The sequence below is a fragment of the Dendrobates tinctorius genome, unplaced genomic scaffold, assembly GCF_039654945.1.
Source record: "Dendrobates tinctorius isolate UK_male_01 unplaced genomic scaffold, ASM3965494v1 ptg000166l, whole genome shotgun sequence".
NCBI classification, from domain to species: Eukaryota; Metazoa; Chordata; class Amphibia; order Anura; family Dendrobatidae; genus Dendrobates; species Dendrobates tinctorius.
This window is the reverse complement of record NW_027361833.1, coordinates 6,648,165-6,674,014: the sequence shown is the minus strand read 5'-3', so window position 1 is coordinate 6,674,014 and position 25,850 is coordinate 6,648,165. Positions and strand designations below refer to the sequence as shown.

Genomic DNA, 25,850 nt, shown 5'->3' with positions numbered 1-25,850 from the left:
AAGGGAGTTGTATTGCAGGGCGCCAGGGGGATCAGGTGTAAAGAGTGAACCACACAGAGAGCGCTCTTTACACCTGATCACCCTGATGCCCTGCCAGATAACGCGTTTCTTCCTCTATGTATTTCAAATATCTACCACAAATGATTATAGCAATGTTTGGCAAAGACGCAATATTGTTTCGAAACGTTACGACATATCACTTTAACCATCATTACTTTTTTTGTTATCCAACAGTGTGGTGAATAATTATTTCATGTTAATAAAATCAATCATTATTTGCAGTCATCTGACAGTGTGGCTGTTTATAGTCTACTTCAAATCACTGACAGACTGAAACAGGTTTTGCTCAATAATATCTTAGTATTTCGCTCCATATATCTTCCTCTTGACTCAGACCATTTTCCCTGTCTCTGCTGCCGAAAAAACATCCCCACAGCATGATGCTGCCATCACCATGTTTCACTGTGGGGATGGTGTTCTTGGGGTGATGAGCTGTGTTGGTTTTGCACCATACATAGCATTTACCTTGGTGGCCAAAAAGCTCTATTTTGGTTTAATCTGACCACATCACTTTCCTCCATGCATTTGGGAAGTCTCCCACATGTCTTTCAACAAATTCAAAATGGTCCTTACAATTTCTGTGGGTAAGTAAAGGCTTTTTTTCTGCCCACTCTTCCATAAAGGCTGCCACCACCATGTTTCACTGGGGGGATGTTGGACTGATGAGTTGTGTTGATTTATTGCCAGACATAGCATTTACCATGGTGACCACAGCACCTTTCTCCAAACATTTTGGGAGTCTGCAACATATCTTTTTGCAAACTCTAAACGATCTTAACAATTTTTGTGTGTAAATAAAGGCTTTTTCTGCCCACTTTTCCATAAAGGTCACCTCTATGGAGTATACGGCTTTTGTGGTCGTTTGGACAGATACTCCAGTCTCTGCTTGGGAATTCTGCACCTCCTTCAGGAGTTACCTTTGGTCTCTGTGCTGCCTTTCTGATTAATGGCCTCTTAGCTCAGCTCGGGCAATTTGGTGGGCGGCGCTTTCTTGGCAAGTTTGTTGTGGTACCATGTTCTTTCCATTTGATAATGAGTTTGATGGTGCTCCGGGGGATCATCAGAGATTAAGATTTTTTTTTATATTCCAACCCTGACTTGTACTTTGCAACATGTTGTTCCCTGACCTGTTTGGAGCTCTCCTTGGTCCTCATGGTGTTTGGTTAGTGTTGCCTCTTACTTAATGGTGTTGCAGCCTCTGTGGCATTTCAGAAAACGTGTGTACAGTTGTGGCCAAAAGTATTGACACCCCTGCAATTCTGTCAGATAATACTCAGTTTCTTCCTGAAAATGATTGCAAACACAAATTCTTTGGTATTATTATCTTCGTTTAATTTGTCTTAAATGAAAAAACACAAAAGAGAATGAAGCAAAAAGCAAAACATTGATCATTTCACACAAAACTCCAAAAATGGGCCAGACAAAAGTATTGGCACCCTTAGCCTAATACTTGGTTGCACAACCTTTAGCCAAAATAACTGCGACCAACCGTTCCGGTAACCATCAATGAGTTTCTTACAATGCTCTGCTGGAATTTTAGACCATTCTTCTTTGGCAAACTGCTCCAGGTCCCTGATATTTGAAGGGTGCCTTCTCCAAACTGCCATTTTTAGATCTCTCCACAGGTGTTCTATGGGATTCAGGTCTGGACTCATTGCTGGACACCTTAGAAGTCTCCAGTGCTTTCTCTCAAACCATTTTCTAGTGCTTTTTGAAGTGTGTTTTGGGTCATTGTCCTGCTGGAAGACCCATGACCTCTCAGGGAGACCCAGCTTTCTCACACTGGGCCCTACATTATGCTGCAAAATTTGTTGGTAGTCTTCAGACTTCATAATGCCTTGCACACGTCAAGCAGTCCAGTGCCAGAGGCAGCAAAGCAACCCCAAAACATCAGGGAACCTCCACAATGTTTGACTGTAGGGACCGTGTTCTTTTCTTTGAATGCCTCTTTTTTTCTCCTGTAAACTCTATGTTGATGCCTTTGCCCAAAAAGCTCTACTTTTGTCTCATCTGAGCAGAGAACATTCTTCCAAAACGTTTTAGGCTTTTTCAGGTAAGTTTTTGCAAACTCCAGCCTGGCTTTTTTCTGTCTCGGGGTAAGAAGTGGGGTCTTCCTGGGTCTCCTACCATACAGTCTCTTTTCATTCAGACGCCGACGGATAGTACAGGTTGACACTGTTGTACCCTCGGTCTGCAGGGCAGCTTGAACTTGTTTGGATGTTAGTCGAGGTTCTTTATCCAACATCCACACAATCTTGCGTTGAAATCTCTTGTCAATTTTTCTTTTCCATCCACATCTAGGGAGGTTAGCCACAGTGCCGTGGGCTTTATACTTCTTGATGACACTGCGCACGGTAGACACAGGAACATTCAGGTCTTTGGAGATGGACTTGTAGCCTTGAGATTGCTCATGCTTCCTCACAATTTGGTTTCTCAAGTCCTCAGACAGTTCTTTGGTCTTCTTTCTTTTCTCCATGCTCAATGTGGTACACACAAGGACACAGGACAGAGGTTGAGTCAACGTTAATCCATGTCAACTGGTTGCAAGTGTGATTTAGTTATTGCCAACACCTGTTAGGTGCCACAGGTAAGTTACAGGTGCTGTTAATTACACAAATTAGAGAAGCATCACATGATTTTTCGAACAGTGCCAATACTTTTGTCCACCCTCTTTATGTTTGGTGTGGAATTATATCCAATTTGGCTTTAGGACAATTCTTTTTGTGTTTTATCATTTAAAACAAATTAAATGAAGGTAATACCAAAGAATTTGTGTTTGCAATCATTTTCAGGAAGAAACTGAGTATTATCTGACAGAATTGCAGGGGTGTCAATACTTTTGGCCACAACTGTATATACTGACAGACATGTGACACTTAGCTTGCACATAGGTGAGCTTCTTTTCACTAAGCATGTGACTTATGAAGGTAATTGCTTGCACCAGAAATTTTTATGGGCTTCTGTGGAGTCGGAGTCGTGGAGTCGGAGTCGGTGCTCATTTTGGTGGAGTCGGAGTTGGAGTCGGTATAAAATGGACCGACTCCGACTCCTAAAATATATAATAAATTGGGTACAGTAATTCAATGCAGGATGTGCTGAATATTTTTTTCATAGGAGTTTGGGAAAGTTATGAAATGTCCTATAAATGGCTGTTATATTCCTGATCTAAGGCTATATTCACACACAGCGTTTTTCCTGTGTTTTTTGAGGATACGTTTTTCAGCTGCAAAAGTTGATCATCTTTTTAAAAAACTGCATCACCTGAAAGGTTTTTGAGCTCATAGATAATGTTTTCAATAGCAAAAGCAGATTAGAAATCTGCTCTATCTATCCATTTATCCATATCTGTCTATCCATATCGTATCTGTACCAAAAAGAATGAAAACCGGGTAGTACACCAATATATATTCTGTTCTATCTAAATATCTTGATTATTGGATCATAGAAATGATTAAATGTCTGAGGTTCACATTGTACTACAATACATTTTTCACTTAAATATAAGCAATATGTGTGGGAGTCGGAGTCGTGGAGTCGGAGTCGGTGTAAGGGAAATTGAGGAGTCGGAGTCGCAGGTTTGGCTTACCGACTCCACAGCCCTGGCTTCATAGGAAAAGGGGTGAATACATATGGCCATGCCAATTTTTAGTTATTTGATCGCATAAATTGAATTTTTGCCTATATTTTTCTCATTTCACCAACTTAGACTATTTAGTGCTGATGCGTCAGACACAAATCGGATTACAATTTTTTTTTAACACAGGTTGTAATGTAACAAAATAACTTAATAGCCAAGGGGATGAATACTTTAGCAAGCCACTGTGTGCCTACTAGGGTGTTAATTTGGGTCAGAAGACCAACGGTCAATCCACACATTGCAGTATGTGCACAGAGGTGTGAATTCAGCCTAATAGAAAGATCTGTAAACCTTCCATGTTTTGGACCTACCCCTTTAATTTTTGAGATCACTTAGTCAAGCTATGATTGCGTGTTATGAATTTATGTTGCTCATTATTCTCTCTGCCATTTTCTTACTAGTGGAAAACGAAAATCACTGTGATTTTGTAAAGTTGCGTGAGATGTTGATTTGCACTAATATGGAGGACTTGAGGGAACAGACCCACAGCAAGCATTATGAGTTATATCGCCGCTGCAAGTTAGAGGAAATGGGATTTCAAGATATGGGTCCTGGAGATAAGCCAGTAAGGTAGGAATTTTATTTCATATTGTGGCCATTCTGATTTTTCCCTGAATCTAGTAAGTCATCCAAAGTAGGCAATACACTGTGGAATGAAGGATCTATTTTTTTTTTTTTTTAACTAGTCACTGTGCTCAGCTGTAAGAAATTCCATTTTTCTAGTTGGCACATCACTCACAATAATTGCAGTGATTCGGCTGTATGCTGCCAGACTACTCCCATGCCTAGTAACGCTTTCCTTACAGTCATGATTGAGCATGTCGGAAATAAATTAACTATATGACTGATGGCAATCTCTGATCTGTGCAGTTATCATTAGTGTTCTTTTGACTAGTTATGTGTAGCCTAAGGGTCCCGTTTCACATAGCGACGCACCAGCGATCCCGACAATGATACGACCTGGTAGGGATCGCTGGTGTGTCGCTAAATGATCGCTAGTAAGATGTCAAACAGGTAGATCTCTTCAACGACGCACGAGCGATCCCGACAACGATACGACCTGGTAAGGATCGCTGGTGCGTTGTCACACAGAAGCTATTCTGAATGATTCCAGCCTGCGTCCCTGAGTTCTACGTCGCCAACGAGGTCGCCCGTCGGCGTCAAACACAGCGATCCATGCTGCCCAGCGGGACGCTGACGATGAAAAAATGGCCCACGACATTCGTGCACGATCAGTGATATCCAGCTGGAAGGGGGGGGGGGGGGGTCGGTCGCTGCTATGTGCCACATGTAGCGACATCGCTGTTGCGTCACAAAATCGGTTACGCAGTAGCGATCTCGCTAGCGATCTCGCTATGTCAGACAGGGCCTTAAGGGAAAAAGCAGCCTGTTATAATCCAGATAAGCCTCCTATGCGCATATTGTGTGCAATGACACCTTAATGAGAAGACACACTGACGTGCCCGTGGTTGGTTTCATACACCCCTACTATTTCATTAAATGAATGGCATTGCTAAATTTACCTCCGGTTTGCCTTTGCAGTACTTAAAATATTAGGGTATTTCATCAGTAGGACCTGGATGAGGGTGATGAGGTGTCCTTTTTCACGGAAGACTGTCCGCGGGGGTATTACGCTGTCAGGGTGACTCTCTTGAGTGAGGATGACATGGGGCTATTTCCACAGCCGGAGGGGGGCCCCACCACCACCTACACTCCGCGTTACTCCTCGCCCCTGGATGACTTGCGATTCTGCGGCTGCAGAGTCGCACAACGGTAGCCACCGGCAATGGGACTCTGCTCCGGATATGACGGACAGGAACGTCCGCCGCTGAACAATGTCTGGCTAAAGAAGTTGCGCCTAAGCAAAAGATATATGTCTGACGAAGGGACTGTTCCACGTCCCCATATGGAAAATACCCCACTGTGTGGGAAGGACACGGCCGGACGGCCAATGTGAACATAATTTTTTTTTTTTTTTTTTTTTGCACCTGTTGTGCCCCTTTTGCTGGAAAAAGCAGAGACTGATTGAACGGCCTAAACTACAGGCCATGTATATTAAAAATACTTGAGAAAAAGACTGCTTCCCTTAAGGAAAGGGGGAGCTTTGCCTTCCAGATACTTGCTCTCCTTAAGGAAAGGGGTATCTCTACCTCGGGGACACTAACAACCTGGAAATGGGCCGCATTATTTGATGTATATCTCTCATTGGACTTAACCTGGGGGCTGTGAGCCAGGTTTGCACTTTCAAAATCTTATTTAATATGTATAGTGTAAATATTTAACTCTGGTTGGGACAACCAAATTTTAGGAAAGGAGGAACTTAGGGGGCACACTAGTGGGTCCTTGATAGGTACAGCTGATAGACAGTTCATTAAAGGTTAACTGTAGGAATAACTGCTGTGGGTTAAGCTAGCGTAGGTAGTAGGAATTGGTCAGAAGTGCAAGCACGCCCGACAGGTCCACAAGGGCTCTAAGCCCAGGACACCACAGCAGTTACGCAGCGTTGTATAGAAGCAGCAGAGCATGGGCACAGTCAGACGGGTGCTGGATAAGACCGGACCGAGGAAGTATAGTTCATGTCAGTAGAAGGAGCGAAGAAGGAAGCATGGTCCAAAACTCGTGCAGGGCGCAGAATGTTCACGATGTGGCAGATTCTCAATAGAGTTGAGGCCTGTAAGTCGGAGGCGAAGCGGATGAGCTGGATTCCCTATGTCCTGAGGTCCTACAATAGTGAGGCTGCGGTACCACCAAAGGCGCTACTACCCCAGAATGTACGTGAGGGCGAAGAAAGTCAGAAAGGGAAAGTGCAGGAGGAATGCTGTGTGGACTGTGATGTAACTGATGTGTCCGGGACCGTGGATGAAAGTAAAAGCGTTAACTTTGCATCAGAATCGGTATATATGTCCGTTATTTCATCTACATGCACTGGAAGTGAGTGTGCAGGAGCTGGGTCGCACTGCAGTGGAATTCCTGACCATGGACCAGCAGTGGAAACGGGTACGCCGGTAAATGCTGATGATATTCCTGTGAGAGGAGGACGGGACACCAGAGCCCCGGTGTCCTCGGCAGGGACTTCCGTCCTGCCCTCCTCTTACACATGCACCACCCATACATGGGGGTGGTTACAACCATATAATGTGACTGAGGTCTGGTCACTTGGTCAGAGTGTATGGACCTGAATGGTTCAGATTGCTAGGTCCTAGAAGGTCTGTGTTGGAAGGTCCCTGGTGGGGATGATCTTCCTGAAGAGCACGCGGTGAGACCTTGGACCTGGTGGCCTGAGTGTTGGACGAACGTCCTGAATAGCACCCGGACAGGCCACATGTGTGTGCAGAGCCTGGGACGGCCCTACACTGAGAAAGATGCCATCCTGTTGAGGACCTTGGCGGACGAGGAGTCAGCCTGTGGAGCAGGAGTTCCTGAGAGGTAACCCCGGGTATGGGGAAAGAACTATGTGCACTGATAACGGTCAGTTACTGAACTGTGCGGTCACCCGGTGACTGGAGAGAGTCAGGCGTGACTAGTGAATGCTTTGTAAAGCCATACGTGATGAAGTAATGGACTATGTGAAAGCCGGTGATGCGCAACCTGGCTTACGGTGCGGTTTATGACGTTTAAATAAACCGTATGGACTATTTTGTGTGAAAAACCGTGCCTGACTACGTTAATCCGCTGCCAAGCGAGTGTTCCCCAACACACAGTAGGCGCTACGCTACAAAAGCATTTTGTATAGTTAATCCGAAAAGTAGGCAGTGTTTAAAAAAAAAAATATACAAAACAATTTACAAAAAGTAGACAAAACAATAGAGTATATACACTGCTCAAAAAATAAAGGGAACATTCAAATAACACATCCTAGATCTGAATGAATGAAATATTCTCATTGAATACTTTGTTCTGTACAAAGTTGAATGTGCTGACAACAAAATGACACAAAAATCATCAATGGAAATCAAATTTATTAAGCAGTGGAAGTCTAGATTTGGAATCACCCACAAAATTAAAGTGCAATGTAATGTCCTTAAAACAAGTCAAAATAAGGCTCAGTAGTGTGTGATCTCCACGTGCCTGTATGACCTCCCTACAATGCCTGGGCATGCTCCTGATGAGGTTGCGGATGGTCTCCTGAGGAATCTCCTCCCAGACCTGGACTAAAGCATCCACCAATTCCTGTGCAGTCTGTGGTGCAACGTGATGTTGGTGGATAGAGCGAGACATGATGTCCCAGATGTGCTCAATCGGATTCAGGTCTGGGGAGTGGGCGGGTCAGTCCATAGCTTCAATGCCTTCATCTTGCAGGAACTGCTGACACTCCAGCCACATGAGGTCTGGCATTGTCCTGCAATAGGAGGAACCCAGGGCCAACAGCACCAGCATATGATCTCACAATTGGTCTGAGGATCTCTCCTCTGTACCTAATGGCAGTCAGGCTACCTCTGGCGAGCACATGGAGGGCTGTGCGGCGCTCCAAAGAAATATGACCCCACACCATTACTGTCCCACTGCCAAACCGGTCATGCTGAAGGATGTTGCAGGCAGCAGATCGCTCTCCACGGCGTCTCCAGACTCTGTCACGTCTGTCACATGTGCTCAGTGTGAACCTTCTTTCATCTGTGAAGAGCACAGGGTGCCAGTGGCGAGTTTGCCATTCCTGGTGTTCTGTGGCAAATGCCAAGCGTCCTGCACGGTGTTGGGCTGTGAGCACAACCCCCATCTGTGGATGTCGGGCCCTCAGACCATCCTCATAGTCGGTTTCTGACAGTTTGTGCAGACACATGCACATTTGTGGCCTGCTGGAGGTCATTTTGCAGGGCTCTGGCAGTACTCCTCCTGTTTCTCCTTGCACAAAGGTGGAGGTAGCGGTCCTACTGCTGGGTTGTTGCCCTCCTTGTCTCTTGGTATACTTGCCTGTCTCCTGGTAGCGCCTCTGGACACTACGCTGACAGACACAGCAAACCTTCTTGCCACAACTCGCATTGATGTGCCATCCTGGATGAGCTGCACTACCTGAGCCACTTGTGTGGGTTGTCGAGTCCGTCTCATGCTACCACGAGTGTGAAAACACAACCAACATTCAAAAGTGACCAAACATCAGCCAGAAAGCATTGGTACTGAGATGTGGTCAGTGGTCCCCACCTGGAGAACCACTCCTTTATTGAGTGTGTCTTGATAATTGCCAATAATTTCCATCTGTTGTCTATTCCATTTGCACAACAGCATGTGAAATTGATTGTCAATCAGTGTTGCTTCCTAAGTGGGCAGTTTGTTTTCCCAGATGTGTGATTGACTTGGAGTTACATTGTGTTAATTAAGTGTTCCCTTTATTTTTTGAGAAGTGTACAATTAAAATAAAAAGGAATAACAAAATAAAAGTACTAGACCTAATTTCACGGAAATGGCGCAAGTGAAGCTCCCTTTGAAAACTATTCAGAACTACAGTAAATTGTATCTTAAAGGACTGCAATGACTCCTTCAGAATCTGTATTTATTTGATAAGTCACGCTCATATACCTCCCCTTGGTGAGCTCATATGGGGTCTGGTCAATGGGATGTGGCCAGGTCTCAAAAAAAAGGGTGAAATCCCCCATTTCCAGGATATCTACCCACCTGGAAGTCCCAGGCAGGAGATATTAATGCATAGCTCCCAACCGTCCCATATTTGTCTGGACAGTCCTGTTTTTGATTGCCTGTCCCGCTGTCCTGGGCGGGAGCTTATTTTTCCCGCATTTCACTGAGCTGCGCACACCCCCATGCACCGACCCCATCCTCGCCCTCCCAGACAGACCCACTGGCCACCGCAGCCCCACACTGATGAATCCCAGCAATGACATCGCTGGGTTGTTCTGTGCGCACAGGATCTGTGATAAGGTCACATTTGGGGGAGGGGTCACATGATCAGGGGCCTCTGTCCAAGGCCCCTGATCATGTGACCCCTGACTCCTCCCCTCCTGTGACCTCATCACAGGTCCTGTGCACACAGCCCTCGGTGTATGCAGGACTCTGCTGTGCTGGTTGTCATGGTGCTGGATGAGAGGAAGTTTGTGTGGGGTCAGGAGGGGTTTACAGTGTGGATGTAGCAGAGCCGCTTGTGTACGAGGTGGGCGGAGCACAGCCGAGTGTGTACGAGGTGGGCGGAGCACAGCCGAGTGTGTACGAGGTGGACGGAGCACAGCCGAGTGTGTACGAGGTGGGCGGAGCACAGCCGAGTGTGTATGAGGTGTTCCGGATCCAGCGAGACAGTCCCGATTTTGAGAGACTGCCCCGGCCAGGAGCTTACTTTTCCCACGGACACAGGAGTACACGGCGGAGCCCCAAAGAGCACTTTAAAATTCACACATGACGTTCCACCGGAAGCGACGTGCTAGAAGCTGACCGGAAATTAGGTAATTTCAGGAGGAGATTGTGACGGAACCATGGAGGCACTTCAGGGAATGCTTCAGATCCGTCACCGTGTCATACTCCGATAGCTCGGACAGCAGTATTGCCTTGGACTCGGGGATGTCGGCCATGTGAGCGAATCATGATATGTCCTGCATCGGGAGGCTCAGGTGGGCATTACAATGAGAGCCTGGCTGCTATAGTATCTTTATAGAATCTTTCTTTCTCTAATCTTTCCTTCTTTCCTCTCTTTCTTTCTTTCTTTGTTTCTTTCTCTGTTCTTTCTTTCCCCTCTTCCTTTCTCTTTCTCTCTGTTCTTTCGCTCTGTTCTTTCTTTCCCCTCTTTCTCTCTCTAATCTTTCTTTCTCTCTGTTCTTTCTTTCCTCTTTCTCTCTCTGTTCTTTCTTTCGCTGTGTTCTTTCTTTCTTTCCCCTCTTTCTTTCTCTCTCCAATCTTTCTTCTCTCTCTATGTTCTTCCTTTCTCTTTCTTTTTCTCTCTGTTCTTTCTTTACCATCTTTCCCATCTCTCTTTGTTCTTTCTTTCCCCTTTCTTTCTCTCTGTTCTTTCCTTCTTTCCCCTCTTTCTTTCTTTCTTTATTTCTTTCTTTCTCCTTTCTTTCTTTCTTTCTCTCTCTGTTCTTTCTTTCTCTTTCTTTCTCCCTCCCTCTCTGTCCTTTCTTTCCACTCTTTCTTTTTTCCTCCCTCTGTTCTTTTTTTCTGGCCACTCTTTCTCTCTCTGTTCTTTTTCTTTCTTCTTTCTTTCTTTCTCTCTGTTCATTCTTTCTTTCCCCTCTTTCTTTCTGTTTCTTCTTTCGCTCTGTTCTTTCTTCCCCTCTTTCTTTCTTTCTGTTCTTCTTTTCTTTTTCTCTGTTCTTTATTTCTCTCTGTTCTTTCTTTCCCTTTTCTTTCTTTCTCTGTTCTTTCCCATCTTTTTCTCTGTTCTTTTTTTCTTTCTATCTCACTGTTCTTTCTTTCCCCTTTTTCTTTCCACTATCTCTCTCTGCTCTTCCTCTCTCTGTTCTTTCTCTCTGTTCTTTCTATCTTTCCCCTCTTTCTTTCTGTTTTTTTCTCTCTCTTTGTTTCTTTCTCTCTGTTCTCTTTCCCCTCTTTCTTTCTCTCCCTCTCTGTTCTTTCTTTCCCCTCTTTCTTTCTCTCCCTCTCTGTTCTTTCTTTCTCCTTTCTTTTTTTCTCTTTTTTTCTGTTCCCTCTTTCATTCTCTCTATCTCTCTGTTCTTTCTTTCTCTCTGTTCTTTCTTTCTCTCTGTTCTTTCCCCTCTTTCTTTCTTTCCCCTCTTTCTTTTTTTCTATTTCTGTTCTTTTTTCTATCCCCTTTTTCTTTCTGTTCTTCCTTTCTTTCTGTTTTTCTTTTTCTCTGTTCTTTCTTTCTTTCCCCACTTTCTCTGTCTCTCCTTTCTGTTTTCTTTTTTATCTCTGTTCTTTCTTTTCCTCAGTACCAGTCAGTGTGCCCACAGTACCAGCCACTGTGCACTCACTACCAGTCAGTGTGATCAGCAGTGCTATATGGGTGTGATCGGGGCGTGGCCTAAAAGTTGCTGTGGCATGCGCCTCAGCCTTTATTCCTCTTTCCCTTCTTCAAAAGTTGGGAGGTATGATTAATTCCATATTTCCCATCATGATTTTAGATTTCCATAGATGGGAAACATGGCATATTATATTCGATGTAAATAAATTCATTAAGAGGTGAGGATTTTCTGTCCTTTGTCAGAAATGTTACTACAGCCAGGGCCTAGTGTACATTTCTATCATACTTTACACCACCCATGTGGCTTGCATTATGATGAATTTGATGGATAGGCTTCCCAACGCCCTGTCTCAACCCATCTCTGCCTACTTTGGTGGAGTTAGCCAGGACTGAAGTAAAAACTTGAAAAGTAGCAAAATGTTTGTGCAAGTTTGAGTTGCCTTTATTGCATAAAAGTGACAAAAACTGCTTGATTAAATTGGGGCCCAAATGTTTGCATGAGGAATAAGGCCTCATTGGGTTGCTTTGTCCAGTGTATCCCTCTCTATGTGGCTTTGAGCAGAATTGCTGTCAATACTGGCTAAGCTTACACTGCCTGTCCATGCTTTGTAACTCCATGCCATTTGGTGCACAAGCTGCTCACCATCTATCTATATTTTGCATATGTAAAATCCTCCATCGCTCCCACATTCCCATCACTCTCTCCCTGTGCATTTCTTCATCTGATTATCACTAACACTGAACTAATCACTGAAGCATCACAAATCATATCAACCCTGACTCATGAAATGTTTTCCAGTATAATAAACCATGTCTCTCAAAACCTGGCAACTTCTTGTAGAATGGTTTGATGAATTAAATCTTTGTGCCTGCTAAAAAAGTAAGACAATCTAAGAAACACAAATCACAAAGAGTAACTTGAGAAGACCATTCACTATTCTGTTCTGGGAGGAGAATAAACTTTGTTGCAGTCAGATCAAGGCCATGAACATGTTGATCATTTTTTCACATAGTAAATTAGTATGATCTATCGTTCTTACCATCTTATGTCACTTGCATTGCTGCAGGTTACCCTTCAGTTTGACTAGTATAAATAAAGTGTAAGCTTTCCTGACAAGCAGACTATACAAAGCACTTTTCTCATTCAGTCACTGTCGAGGCTTTGTCGTGTTTGCTCTGGCTTCTTTGACATCCTTCCAGTGTCTTGGTTTCTGGTACAGTCCTGGGATTCACAATTAAGTCTCTACTGTCTGCAAGTAGGTTCTGTTTATTGCTACCTTATTGCTTTTCTGTTTTGCTATGGACAGTTACACAGTGACATAGAGTAGTTAATGGGTAGGTTGAAAAAGCATTGTGCTTTCCTAAGAACGTGTTTATCTCTTTCAAATGTCTGCATTACTCTGAATCTCTGGTAACAGAATTTAAATTGCAGATTCTACAAACTTTCTAGTCTATGATATGGTGTCTTGGATATGACCTATTTGCTATAAAGCAGGCGATATTTGACTTTGAAAATCATTCTATGGGTTTTTGTTGCCTTGATTAGTTAAATTAATGTTACATTATCAATACAAGAAAGAAAAGAAGTAAAAGCTGAAGAATACTGTTTATAAAAAAAAAAAAATAATTACCCCCATCCACACCTTTACCCATTAAATGGGAGTTAATCTTTAACCTGAATGCTTGGACCTTATTCATGATTTTCCAGCAGTATTCTACTTTGAAATGGCGCATCATTTTGCCACAACTGGCAGCTATACTAAAATTGTGACTTTTGGTGTCCTCACACCATTTTTGATGCGCTCCAGCAAACTGGGCGGGGCTAGGACGGGGGCATGGTGACCAACGCTCATAAAATCCATGACGAGCGGCAGCATTCGTTATGCCACAAATCTTAGTCCAGCAGGGACAGGAGTAGGATTGTGGTGAGGTGCACGCCACTCGTCAGGCACTTCTGACTCCATGCATCAGGAGCGTCTGATTCTAGCCCATCTCTTCATCAAGACCGGTGTGAACAACTCCAGTCGTCTTGTTTAGGGCCCATAGTTTGGCTCTATATAGGTGATACTGGCGCTACTGCAGTTGTACCTAAAGTTGTGAGTGGAGTTGTTAGACTTTGAGAAACACAAATGTTTTGTTACAATTTTATATTGAATATTTCAAATGTACAACTTCATGGAATTAATGCTGCTTTATAAATAATATTTTAGGATATTTCTTATGCTTGTATCTTTTTCCTGCAATATGTGTTACTTTATGTAAATTGAGAAGAGGAAATGATCATTGCTTTAGGAAGTAGGTTTTTCGTTATTTTGCAGGCGATCTGCTTCCCAAGCATTTTCACAGAGCGGTAAGATGAACTTCTCAGGCTGCGTTTATGGCTCTTATATCCGGTTTACTCTTCACCAGCCTGAATTAATACTGCAGCTTCGTACAGTGCAGCGGTTTGTGCTCTGGTCGGACATGGCCCTGTGGCACTCGCGGTCAGCGTTGGGTAGACCATATTCCTGTTCTTTTTACTTCATTATTTGCTGTGTGCTTGGGGTTGTGTATTGTTCTTTGATGTGTATCTCTCAGATAGTTTCCGCTGCGTACATTACACCCATTACAAGGCAGGGAACAGCTGTATACGGTTACATCAATGTCCAGACCTTGGGCTCCCTAGTGATAGGTAGCATACATTCACAATGTACATTTTTGGCCTAGCTTTAAATTGCTTGTCTAGACCACCGTAATTATATACTTACAAGTAAAAAAAAAAAGCAAACAAAAAAGATTTGATATTTTATTCATTATTAATTGAGTTACTTAGAAATTATAACATAATTTCAATCTGATAAAATGACCCTGATATTCTTACTATCTGTCCATTGAGTACAGAGATCAATGGTTGTGACCTATGCAGCATTACTCTCATAGCTGTCCAGCTAACAACACTGCTGTGCTACTACAATGATTGACACTATAATTGCTGATGTCAGTATAATCCCCATTTTTAATAAATCCATCTTAATATGTATCTGGAGTTATAGTCCTGGTTTGCTCCTTTGTTCAGGTCTTAGAAAAGCTGAAGTGCCATACATTACAGTATAACTCTGCATTGAATAAAGTTGTCTGCCAGAACATATGATTTGTCATCTGTTCTGACCAAATATCTCACGTGCTACTTACATAACATTAGGACTGATTTACTAAGCAAAATGAGCCAGAAGTCTCTCTCCGATGTGCACCAAAAATGGCATACATGCCTTGCATTAGAGTTGTGTTGTAGACGCTTTCTGTATGGGTCCTGGCCCATTTCTCGTCGGGCGCTTCCTGCTGCGCTTCCTGTGGCACCAACTAGCGACGCGTGGACGCGGGCGGGAGGACGTCAGGATCGCCTCGTCTGACAGGTAAGTAGCGACCCCCGACCCCTGCGATGTCGCTGGTGAGATCTGCCTGTGTGGCAGCTCACTAGCGACCACTTAGCGATGCACCAGCGATCCATATCATTGTCGGGATCGCTGGTGCATCTCTAAGTGTAACGGTACCCTTAAAGGCACATGATGTGGTCTGCGATAACAGGCATAGCCTCAGGTGGCATAACCTTAGATGTTTACAGATGTCCCAAAGTTATCATCTAGCTCGAACCATTGTGATGAATTTGACGCATGTTGGCTTGTTCAAAATTAAGACAGTATTGTCTGTAATCAATGTCTCAGACCTGGTATACGTAACTCTTACATTTTTCCTACGCTAACAAAAGTTTAGCAGTTTTTATATGCAACATCGGACACTGCACAAAGCATCTTTATTGTATTTGTAGCATTGCAGCGCTGGATGGGTAATATTCTGATAACCGTCCTAGGAAAGACATTATTGTGTGTGAGCCACAAAAATTGTGCTCAAATAATTAAAATGGCATTAGTGAATCTGGTGCAACTCTGATGAGCCTTAATGGCAGTCTTCTAGACAGGTTTCGTCTGTAAGTATGGTGCACAAAAGAGCCTGGAGCTCATTTAGTAATATAGCTATAAGGGTTAATGAAAATAAACTGCTAATTAATGCAGCTTTTCTTACCAGTAGTACTTGGTGTAGTGTGGGACTTTTGTGGAGAAGAAGGCAATTAATACAATTGAAGCACTGTCCCATCTTCTTTCTCCAGCTGTATCAGTGACCAGGGCTGACATTACAATGTTGAGAGCAGCTGCTACTGGGACTTTTGTGTGTTAGATGAGCAAATCTTAGCTGTGTGTTCTCTGATGCTCTCTCTTACCAAAACATGGATGGATTCCAGAATAAGGAAGATTGAAATCTGAAGGAAGCTGGATACTGGGAGTCCTTACACTATAGCAGGAATTAATAACTTATTACATAACAGGACCCTTGAAAAATGTGTATATTTTCTAGTAGACACTCCTCATTACTACCTCATGGAAGATCGGTGTAGTACCAGAAAAACATTCGAGTTCTTGACCAGCTTTACATGAGGCTTGAAGTAGGACCAAAAAAGCATATAGTGCTGGTCAGGAACTAGAATGAGGCTTGATGTAGTCCGGGGAAAGCATTCTTGTTCTTTACTAGCACTTATGCATGGTGTAGTACCTGAAAAGCATTCTAATTTTTGACTAGAACTATGTGCGGATTGTTGTATGCCCAGGAAAAATTCTAGTTCTTTGAGGCTTGGTGTAGGATCATGAAAGACTTACAGTTCTTGACAAGCCGTAAATTTATTTTACTCACATAAGGCCCTTTTACATTTAGCGATGCACCAGCGATCCGACCAGCGATATGACCTGGTCTGGATCGCTGGTGCATCGCTAAATGATCGCTAGTGAGCTTTCATACAGGAAGATCTCACAGCGATGCAGCAGCGACGCAGCGCACGATACTCACCTTTCACACACACCGATCCTGGCGTCCTCCCGCCCGCCTCCACGCGTCGCTCGTAGTCACAGCAGGAAGCCCCAGCAGGAAGCTGACGACGAGAAATGGAGCCGCCCGATCTCGCGCGATCAGCGATGGACAGCGGGGGAGCCGGTTGGAGGTAAGTATCACACATAGCGATATCGCTAGCACGTCACAAAACCAGTGACGTTTTAGCGATATTGCTAGCGATATCGCTATGTGCAAAACCCCCTTTAGGCTACTTTCACACATCAGGTTTTCGCCGTCAGGCGCGTTTCGGCATCGTGCCGGAGCGCCGGATCTAGCAAATGTTTTGTAAAACCGGATGTGACGGATCCGGTTTTCTGCCGGATCCATCTTGCGCATGACAGCCAAAACCGGATCCGTCTCATCCGGTTCATCCGGTTTTCGATCCGTTTTTCGACGGATTACGCCGGATCCGGTTTTTAAAAAGGCCCGTTGTGGCCTTCCGAACGGGATTGACTACTGAAAAACTATATATACCGTGTTCCTACAGCCCTTCTTTGACAGGTTGTAGAGGAGAAAGTGCAGGTTGGAGAGAAGAGCAAGTGACTGGCGAAGATGGATGTTGTGATTGGAAATATTTTGAAGAATTTGGCGGATTTTACAGCACAGGCGAATCGTTTGAGGGTGATTGTTCTGGAGAAGGAGAGAGCGAGACCGCAGCGCATCAGGCATCGTAGACGACGTTTGTGGATCCACCCCATCACAGCCAAGAGAATGACGCGTCCGGTCTATTCTACACTCTGCATGGACCTTAGATGAAACCCGGAGAAATTTTTTGGATATGTTCAGATGAAAATGGAGAATTTTGATTACTTGGTGGAGCGCATTGCACACCTCATAAGAAAATCGGACACCTATTGCCGCTTCTCTGTTTCACCCGCAGAGCGTCTGATGGTGACTTTAAGGTAAGCCACGTTTATTGTATATGCTCGCATCAGAGCACACTTTCACTGCAATCTTGTTGGTGGTAGTTTGTATCTCCAAGTGTTATAGTTGAGTTTTGGTATGTAATGCTGTTATTTTAAACTAATTGTTTTTTAATTCCCCACAGATTTCTTGCAACTGTAGAATCCCTTTCATCACTGCATTTCCAGTACAGACTCGGGATTTGCACCATATCTGGAATAGTGAAGCACACATGCCGTGCACTGTGGGACTCCTTAGCTGAAGAGTTTTTACCAGAGCCCACAACAGAGAGGTGGATTGAAATTTCTGAAAAGTTTCTACAGATATGTCAGTTTCCCAACTGCTTGGGTGCTGTGGACGGGAAACATATCCGCATTGTAAAGCCAGCAGGATCGGGATATTTCAATTACAAGAAATATTTTTCAATTGTCCTCATGGCCATCGCTGACGCGGAATACAAATTTATTGCTGTTGATATTGGGGCCTATGGCCGCTCAAATGACTCTCAAGTTTTCAAACTGTCTGCCATGTGGTGTAAACTGTATGGAAACACCTTCCAGTTCCCATCCCCCAGACTGCTGCCGCAAACATCTGGTCCATCTATGCCATTTGTCTGTGTAGGGGATGAAGCCTTCCAGCTGTCAGAACACCTTTTGAAACCGTATGGTAGCAGAGGATTGTCAAGAACAAAACGCATTTTTAATTACCGCCTCACAAGAGCAAGAAGAATGGTTGAATGTACCTTTGGTATTGACAGCCAAATGGCGGGTCCTATTGACTGCGATCAACCTCAAGACAGAAACTGTTGACGAGGTGATCAAAGCTTGCGTGGTACTCCACAATTTTGTCATCTGCAAGGAACCCATTTCCATTGAGGACACCTCTGAAGAAACCACCTTGCAAGATTACCAGAACATTACCACTAGAAGTTCTGTGATGGTTTCAGTAATGAGGGACAATTTTGCACAATACTTTGTCGCCTCAAGGCAGAATAGACTGGCAGGATGACAGAGTGTGAAAGATTTGTGCCCTAACCAAACTTGTGTACCTCCTGTACCAACTGTATATACCTTTGCCAACCAAAGTTGGCTATCTTGTCATGGTTTAACTATTTTTACCTTTAGGCCACAGGTGTGTACCTGGTTGTGTTTTATGCAAAGTATTTCACCTTTTAACAAAAGTTGTGTACATTGTTAGGAAATCACCAACAAGATACACAACTTTTTTGGTGAAATACTTTGCTTCAAACACAACCAGGAACACAACTGTGGCAAAAAGGTAACATTTATTTACATTTTACCCACAGTTATATACCTAGTTTTGAAAACCTTTTTACCTTTTAAATACCCTGTATTTAACCTTTTTTTTACCATATTTCGCCGCAGAAAGAAATGACAGACAACCAGTGTAAAACAATAATTAAAGTTTTATTGAGAAAATTTTTTTTTTATAAAACTTTTGTTGAAATTAAAAATAAACTTTTTTAATAAACCTTTGAAACCATAAAATTGGTCATTTTATTAAAATACACAGATTTTTATAAATTTGTCTAGTGTGGGGTGGAAATACTGCTGGAGGGGCTGCGGGACACTTCGACACTGGGAGTGTGGAGAGAGGACTGGGATCGTGGTGGGGAAGGAACGGTTAGATGTGAAGGTGTGGAAAAAGCTAGAGAATGGGTGGACATGTGGGAGGCAGAAGAGGTGGAGGGTTGGGCAGGGACTGTAGGAGCAGATGATGTGGATGGAAAGTGGTATGGGGAATGAGTTTGGTACGGGGAAGGAGTTTGGTACGGGGCAGGTTGCTGGAAGTGGGGAGATGTCTGGTAATGGGGAGGTTGCTGGTACTGGGGAGGTTGCTGGTACTGGGGAGGTGGCTGGTATGTAATAGGAGGGGGAGGAGGGAAAGTGGCTGGAGGGGGTGCAGGTGGAGGAACTACTGGGGTGGGAGGAGGAGGTTGGGAGGTAACGTGCTGGAGAGCACCGTGGCACGAATGCATTACATGCATGTGCTGGCTAGGAGAGAGCGTTTCCATGCGCTCCACAACAGACCTGAAAAAGGTGTGGTTTGGCGAAGATCTTGCTTCTGAATGCATGGTTTGCAAAAGTGTCTTCACCTCCAGAATGCTGGAGTTGATCTGCTGAAAGCCTGCGGAGATTTGCTCTGACAAGACTGGAAAGATGCATTCAGATGCAAGAACTCTGGCGCATAAGTCTTTTCCTGACCCCACTGCCACTGCCGCCCAGTACCCGCAGGTGTACTAGAGGTGGCAGGGGCAGAAGGGTGGGGTAAAGGGAAAGCGATCTCCTTACCAGCAGCTCCATGTAATGTTGTCGGCCACGATGCTCCTGCGCTGGTGGATGGGACAGATGGGTCTAATGTGCGGGAAGGTGCAGATGTACCGGGGCGGTCGAAGTGTCCCTCGGTGCCGGTCTCCTCAGGGATCGCCTCAGAAGGGTCCAACCGTGCAGGTTCCCGAGTGCTGCTCACCGTGCTGTGGAATAAAGTGAAAAAAAAAACAATTAAAATAGTGACATGACATGGCCCTGGCTGAAAAATAAAATTTACATCTAAACATTTTTTTTTTTACATGTGGTGTGTAATATTTACCTTCTGGTGACCATTGTATCCCGGGGGAACGACAGGGCTCGTGCGTACTTGTACTTGCTCCTGCGTCCTCCAGATCCACTCGGGGTCCGCATCTCTTTATTGAACTCCTTCTTGAAACGATCCCTCACAGACCGCCACCGCTTCACAATTCTCTCCCCTGAAACGAGAAAGGACAAAGTGGTTAGTATACAACATCAGTGTTTCCCAAACTCCAGTCCTCATGGTCCCCAGGGGTCATGTTTTCAGGATTTCCATAGTAAATAGAAATCCTGAACACATGATCCGTGGGGACCACGAGGACTGGAGTTCGGGAAACACTGGTTTACATCAAGCAACCGGTACTGTATATACTTACGCTCTTTAATCTGGGCCCGAGCATCGAGGTCCTCCCAGCTGTCCACAAGGAGCGAACAGATTTCCTCCCAGAGCCGTCGGGTAACAATCAGGTCAGCATGGCGGCGGTCAGCCATATTCCATAGCGGCTCCCTTTCTCTGACGAGATCGATTAGCTGGTCAACATCAATTCCTACATCCTCACCGTCAGAGTCGGAAGCACGCTGTGAAGGCTGTTAAAGTAAAAGAGAAAAATAGCAAAATTAGGCACCACACTTTAAGACATGAAATAAAAAGTGTACCAAAATTTAACTTAAATATTATACTTACACGCTGGTGACCGCCGCGTTGCTGTCGCCGACGACCCTGGGAGGCACTGCGAGGACCTCTTGGCCGAGCACCAGATTGGTAAGACTAGAGAAGAAAAGAAAAATTATGTGTTTGGATGTTGGCATATTTGTTTGCTGTGTGATGTCTGCGGTACATTGTTTTCTATGTGTTGTGTGTAGTGTGATGTTGTGTTTCTGCGTTTGATGAAAAAACCTTACCAATTGTGAGCCCACTCCAGGTGTCTGTCCACCCCTTCCTTCTTCTTCTGGGAGCTCCTCTTCAGCTTGTGATTCCTGTTTTGAAATAAAAGCCAATGAATAGACATATATTACAGAGATGATGGATTTTGAAAATAAAAACTTACCGTCAAACGCTGACGATGCGAGGGAGGGCTCCCAGAAGAAGATGTGGTGTCCTCCTGCTGGCCAGACTCCACTCCTGTGGGTGGTGCTGCTGCTGCCAGTACTGCTGCTGCATCTCTTGGGCGGCTGTTGAATAAAGAGAAACAAAGGGCCAATGAATATCTTGATATTCCATGGCCCTAGTTTTGAGGAATGGCGGATTTGATAATTACCGTCTGTCATCTGCTGGTGGACTCCCCTCCGGTTGTTCTGCATGGTCGCTTTGCTCCATTTGGGGTGGTGGTGAAGTGGTCTCCTGCCTTCTCCTGCGCCTTGTTCCTGTCTTGGGTGGCATATTGGGTGTGGCTGATGGTCCCACTGTCATGGTTTTATATATGTGTGCTGTGGGCAGAGCTACTGAGCATGCTCAGACCCAAAAAACCGGATCCGGCTTTCGCCGGATCAGGCACATTGCGGCGCTCATAGACTTTCATTGTGTGAAAAAGCCGGACGCGCCGGATCCGGGGGTCCGGCTTTTTCGCCGGAGACAAAAAAACGTTACAGTAGCCGTTTTTTCCAGACGCCGGATTGCGACACATTGCCGGATCCGGCGAAAACCGGACGAAACGCATGGCCATCCGGCGCGATCCAGTGCTAATGCAAGTCAATGGGGGGGAAACCGGATCCGGCATTGCATTTCGCCGGATACGGTTTTTGTCAAAACAGCCGGATCGCGCCTGACGGCGATAACCTGATGTGTGAAAGAGGCCTTACATAGCGCCATTAATTCCACAGCACTTTACGGACATTATTGACACTGTTCCCATTGGGGCTTGCAATTTAAATTCCTAATCCGTATGTTTTTGGCAGAATTTGAACTTAGGACCCCAGCGCTGCAAAGCAACAGTACTAACCACTTAGCCACCATACTGCCCATATATGAGGCTTGATGTAGTCTCAGGAAAGCATTCTACTTTAGTTCTTGACCAGCACTATATGAGGCTTGATGTAGGAATAAGAAAAGATTCTCGTTCTTTACCCGCACTACATGAGGTTTGATGAAGGACGGGGAAAGCATTACAGTTTTAGACCAGCACAATATGACGCTCCGTGTAGGACCAGGTAAGCATTCTAGTTCTTGACAAGCAATATTTGAGTCATGGTGTAAAACCAGGAAAGGATTCTAGTTCTTGACCAGCAATAGTTGAGGCTTGGTGTAAGACCAGGAAAGCATTCTAGCTCTTGACCAACACTATATGAGGCTTGGTGTAAGACCAGGAAAGCATTCTAGTTCCTGCCCAGCACTATATGAGGCTTCGTGTGGCACCAGGAATGCATTCAACTACTTGATGTAGGAATAAGAAAAGATTCTAGTTTTATACCAGCACTGCATGAGGCTTGGTGAAGGACGGGGAAAGCATTACAGTTTTAGACCAGCACTATATGACTCCCGGTGTAGGACCAGTTAAGCATTCTAGTTCTTGATCATCAATATTTGAGTCATGGTGTAAAACCAGGAAAGCATTCTAGTTCTTGACCAGCAATATTTGAGTCTTGGTGTAAGACCAGGTAAGCATTCTAGTTCTTGATCAGCAATATTTTAGTCTTGGTGTAAGACCAGGAAAGCATTCTAGTTCTTGACCAGCAGTATTTGAGTCTTGGTGTAAGACCAGGCAAGCATTCTAGTTCTTGACCAGCAATATTTGAGTTTTGGTGTAAACCAGATAAGCATTCTAGTTCATGACCAGCAATATTTGAAGGGAACCTGTCACCCCCCCCCCCCCCCCAGGCATTTTTAAGTAAAAGAGCCATCTTGTGCAGCACTAATGCTGCATTCTGTCAAGGTGGCTCTGTTACTTGGCTTTCCTTCCACCGACGAAATAATAGTTTATAAAATTGTTCACAAATACCTGAAATTTGACAGGGGGCAGGTCTTTCCCCCTCTGACAGACGCCTGGCATCCATCACTCATGAGAGCCGCAGATAATTACTGCGCATGCCCGAGATTCTCAGCCCCGCAGTGTGAATATATCATAAGCGACTGCGGGGCGGGATCTGTGGCCGCGCGATATGAAGGCTGGGATGTGATCTGAAAGCACGGGCAGCGCTGACTGCGCATGCCCAAGAAGATATAGTACAGCGCAGGCGCCGCATTTCAAAAGAAAACTGAGGAGGCGGCGCCAATTACCAAATGAATGATGGATGCGAGGCGTCTGTCAGAGAGGGAAAGACCTGCCCCCCTGTCAAATTTCAGGTGTTTTTGAACAATTTTATAAACGATTATATCGGCGGTGGAAGGGAAGCTAAGTAACAGAACCACCTTGACAGAATGCAGCATTAGTGCTGCACAAGTTGACTCTTTTACTTAAAAACGCCTTGGGTGGGGGGGTGGCAGGTTCCTTTTGAGTCTTTGTGTAAGACCACGAAAGCATTCAAGTTCTTGACCAACACTATATGAGGCTTGGTGTGGCACCAGGAATGCATTCAAATACTTGACCAGCAATATATGAGGCTTGGTATAGAACCAGGAAAGCATTCTAGTTCTTGACCAGCAGTATATGGGTTTGGTGTAAGACTAGGAAAGCATTCTAGTTGTTGACCAGCACTACAAGAGTCTTGGTGTGGCACCAGGAAAGCATTCCAGTACTTGACCAGCAATATTTGAATCTTGGGGTAGGACCAGGTAAGCATTCTAGTTCTTGACCAGCACTACAAGAGTCTTGGTGTGGCACCAGGAAAGCATTCCAGTACTTGATCAGCAGTTTATGATGCTTGGTGTAGGACTAGGAAAGCATTCCAGTACTTGACCAGTAGTATTTGAGGCTTGGTGTAGGACCTGGAAAGCATTCTAGTTCTTCACCAGCACTATATGAGGCTTGGTGTGGCACCAGGAATGCATTCTAGTTCTTGACCAGCACTATATGGGGCTTGGTGTAGGACCAGAAATGCATTCTAGTACTTGACCAGCAATATATGAGGCTTGGTGTAGGACCAGGAAAGCATTGTAGTTCTTGACCACCACTATATGAGGCTTGGTGTGGCTCCAGGAAGCATTCTAGTTGTTGACCAGCAATATATGAGACTTGGTGGAGGACCAGGAAAGCATTCTAGTTCTTGACCAGTAATATTTGAGGCTTGGTGTAGGACCAGGTAAGCATTCTAGTTCTTGACCAGCAATATTAGTGTCCTGGTGTAAGACCAGGTAAGCATTCTAGTTCTTGACCAGCAATATATGAGACTTGGTGTAGGACCAGGAAAGCATTCTAGTTCTTGACCAGTAATATTTGAGGCTTGGTGTAGGACCAGGTAAGCATTCTAGTTCTTGACCAGCAATATTAGTGTCCTGGTGTAAGACCAGGTAAGCATTCTAGTTCTTGACCAGCAATATTTGTGTCCTGGTGTAAGACCAGGTAAGCATTCTAGTTCTTGACCAGTAATATATAACTGCTTTATGTGCGGTCTGCTGTAGACGATCAAATACCAATAAGTTTGCCATCTGTTATGTTTTGCTGCAATGTTCTGGTCAGCCCTGACCCCATTTCAATGAACTTGGTGTTTCTGACAAACCTTACCATTTTCAGTTTTGTGGGAATATACAGGAGGCATTGATGCGCATAGAGGACTTGAATATGTACCCTGCACATTCTTATAATTGTAATTAGCAGTCATTTTTATAAAGTCTTTTCAAAGAGGAAACACAACAAGTGGCTCTACAACTACAACCACCCAAAACTCACATTTTGGGCAGTATCCTGGGTATGATAATCAGCAGCTTTAGCACACTGACAGGAGACTAAATGTATAGTAGGTGTCAGTTAATGGGGTGACCAGAGAACCTCAGATGCAGCCTCCAGCTCGTCGCCTTTCCACTGAAAATCACCTAGTCAGTAATGCTTTTGTGGCTGCAAGAATAGCACAATACTGTCTGTTACACACGCTTTTCATTAGGTTGCAGGTGAGGATTGGATAGGACTACACTTTCTCTTGTAATATCTATAAATATGCAATGCTTCATATTATATTGCGTTAGAAGTAATACTACTTGCTGGTTGCAGCTTCTCTTAGAGACATTTGATTAATGTAAGTAGCACCAGAGGAAGTGCTGGAATGTGTAATTCTGTCACTGAATGTCTGCTGCCATCTAGTGTGTGAGTAACTGCATGTCATCTGTAACTGCACTATATGGAAGTACAGTAAAACATTGGGCAAAACAGACCCAGGAGAGCGTCCAACATCTATGTCACCAGCACCAACCTTCCAGATATAGAAACTATGCGGTGCCCTGTAAGATGTGCATTTGTAATACATTGATTACATGTGAAGTAGCTTGAAATACTCAGTAAATCTAAAAATATTCAGAATTTTAGAGTCCTCAGAGGTTGATACCTTTTAATGGCTAACTGAAAAGATGGTAACACATTGCAAGCTTTCGAGACTACTCAGGTCTCTTCATCAGGCATAGACTAATACAACTTCTGTAGAATCACATATTAATACACAACACAGCACATAAAAAATGCAATCGATAAGACAAGTGACGCGCGAAGCAGAGCTATCATTGTGGGAGAGGGAGAAACATAAATATTGGACCTGTTCATAGATAAGGAGTCTGGATGTTTTATTGTCCTCTGATTGGGGTCTCCTAATGTGTTGTGATGCCCCCACAAGGTCTTAGGAGCAAATTCCTTAATTGATGTAAAAAGACATAAATCCATGCGACACATTCACTCCTGCATTCCAGCATTCAGTGTATTGTATTTTTCATGAATATGCGACTCTTCAGATTTTGTATTAGTCTATGCCTAATGAAGAGACCTGAGTAGTCTCGAAAGCTTGCAATGTGTTACCATCTTATCAG

The 25,850-nt window shown here is 44.3% G+C and overlaps 1 protein-coding gene across 1 annotated transcript in view; it reads left to right on the top strand.

The window, feature by feature from the left end:
* Positions 1-25,850, top strand: part of LOC141053654 (septin-10-like) — a 146,405-nt gene that overhangs the window by 74,854 nt on the left and 45,701 nt on the right. The window contains exon 8 of the mRNA XM_073550668.1: positions 4,099-4,267. Within this exon, the coding sequence (XP_073406769.1) occupies positions 4,099-4,267 (169 nt within the window). The remainder of the gene's footprint in view (positions 1-4,098; positions 4,268-25,850) is intronic.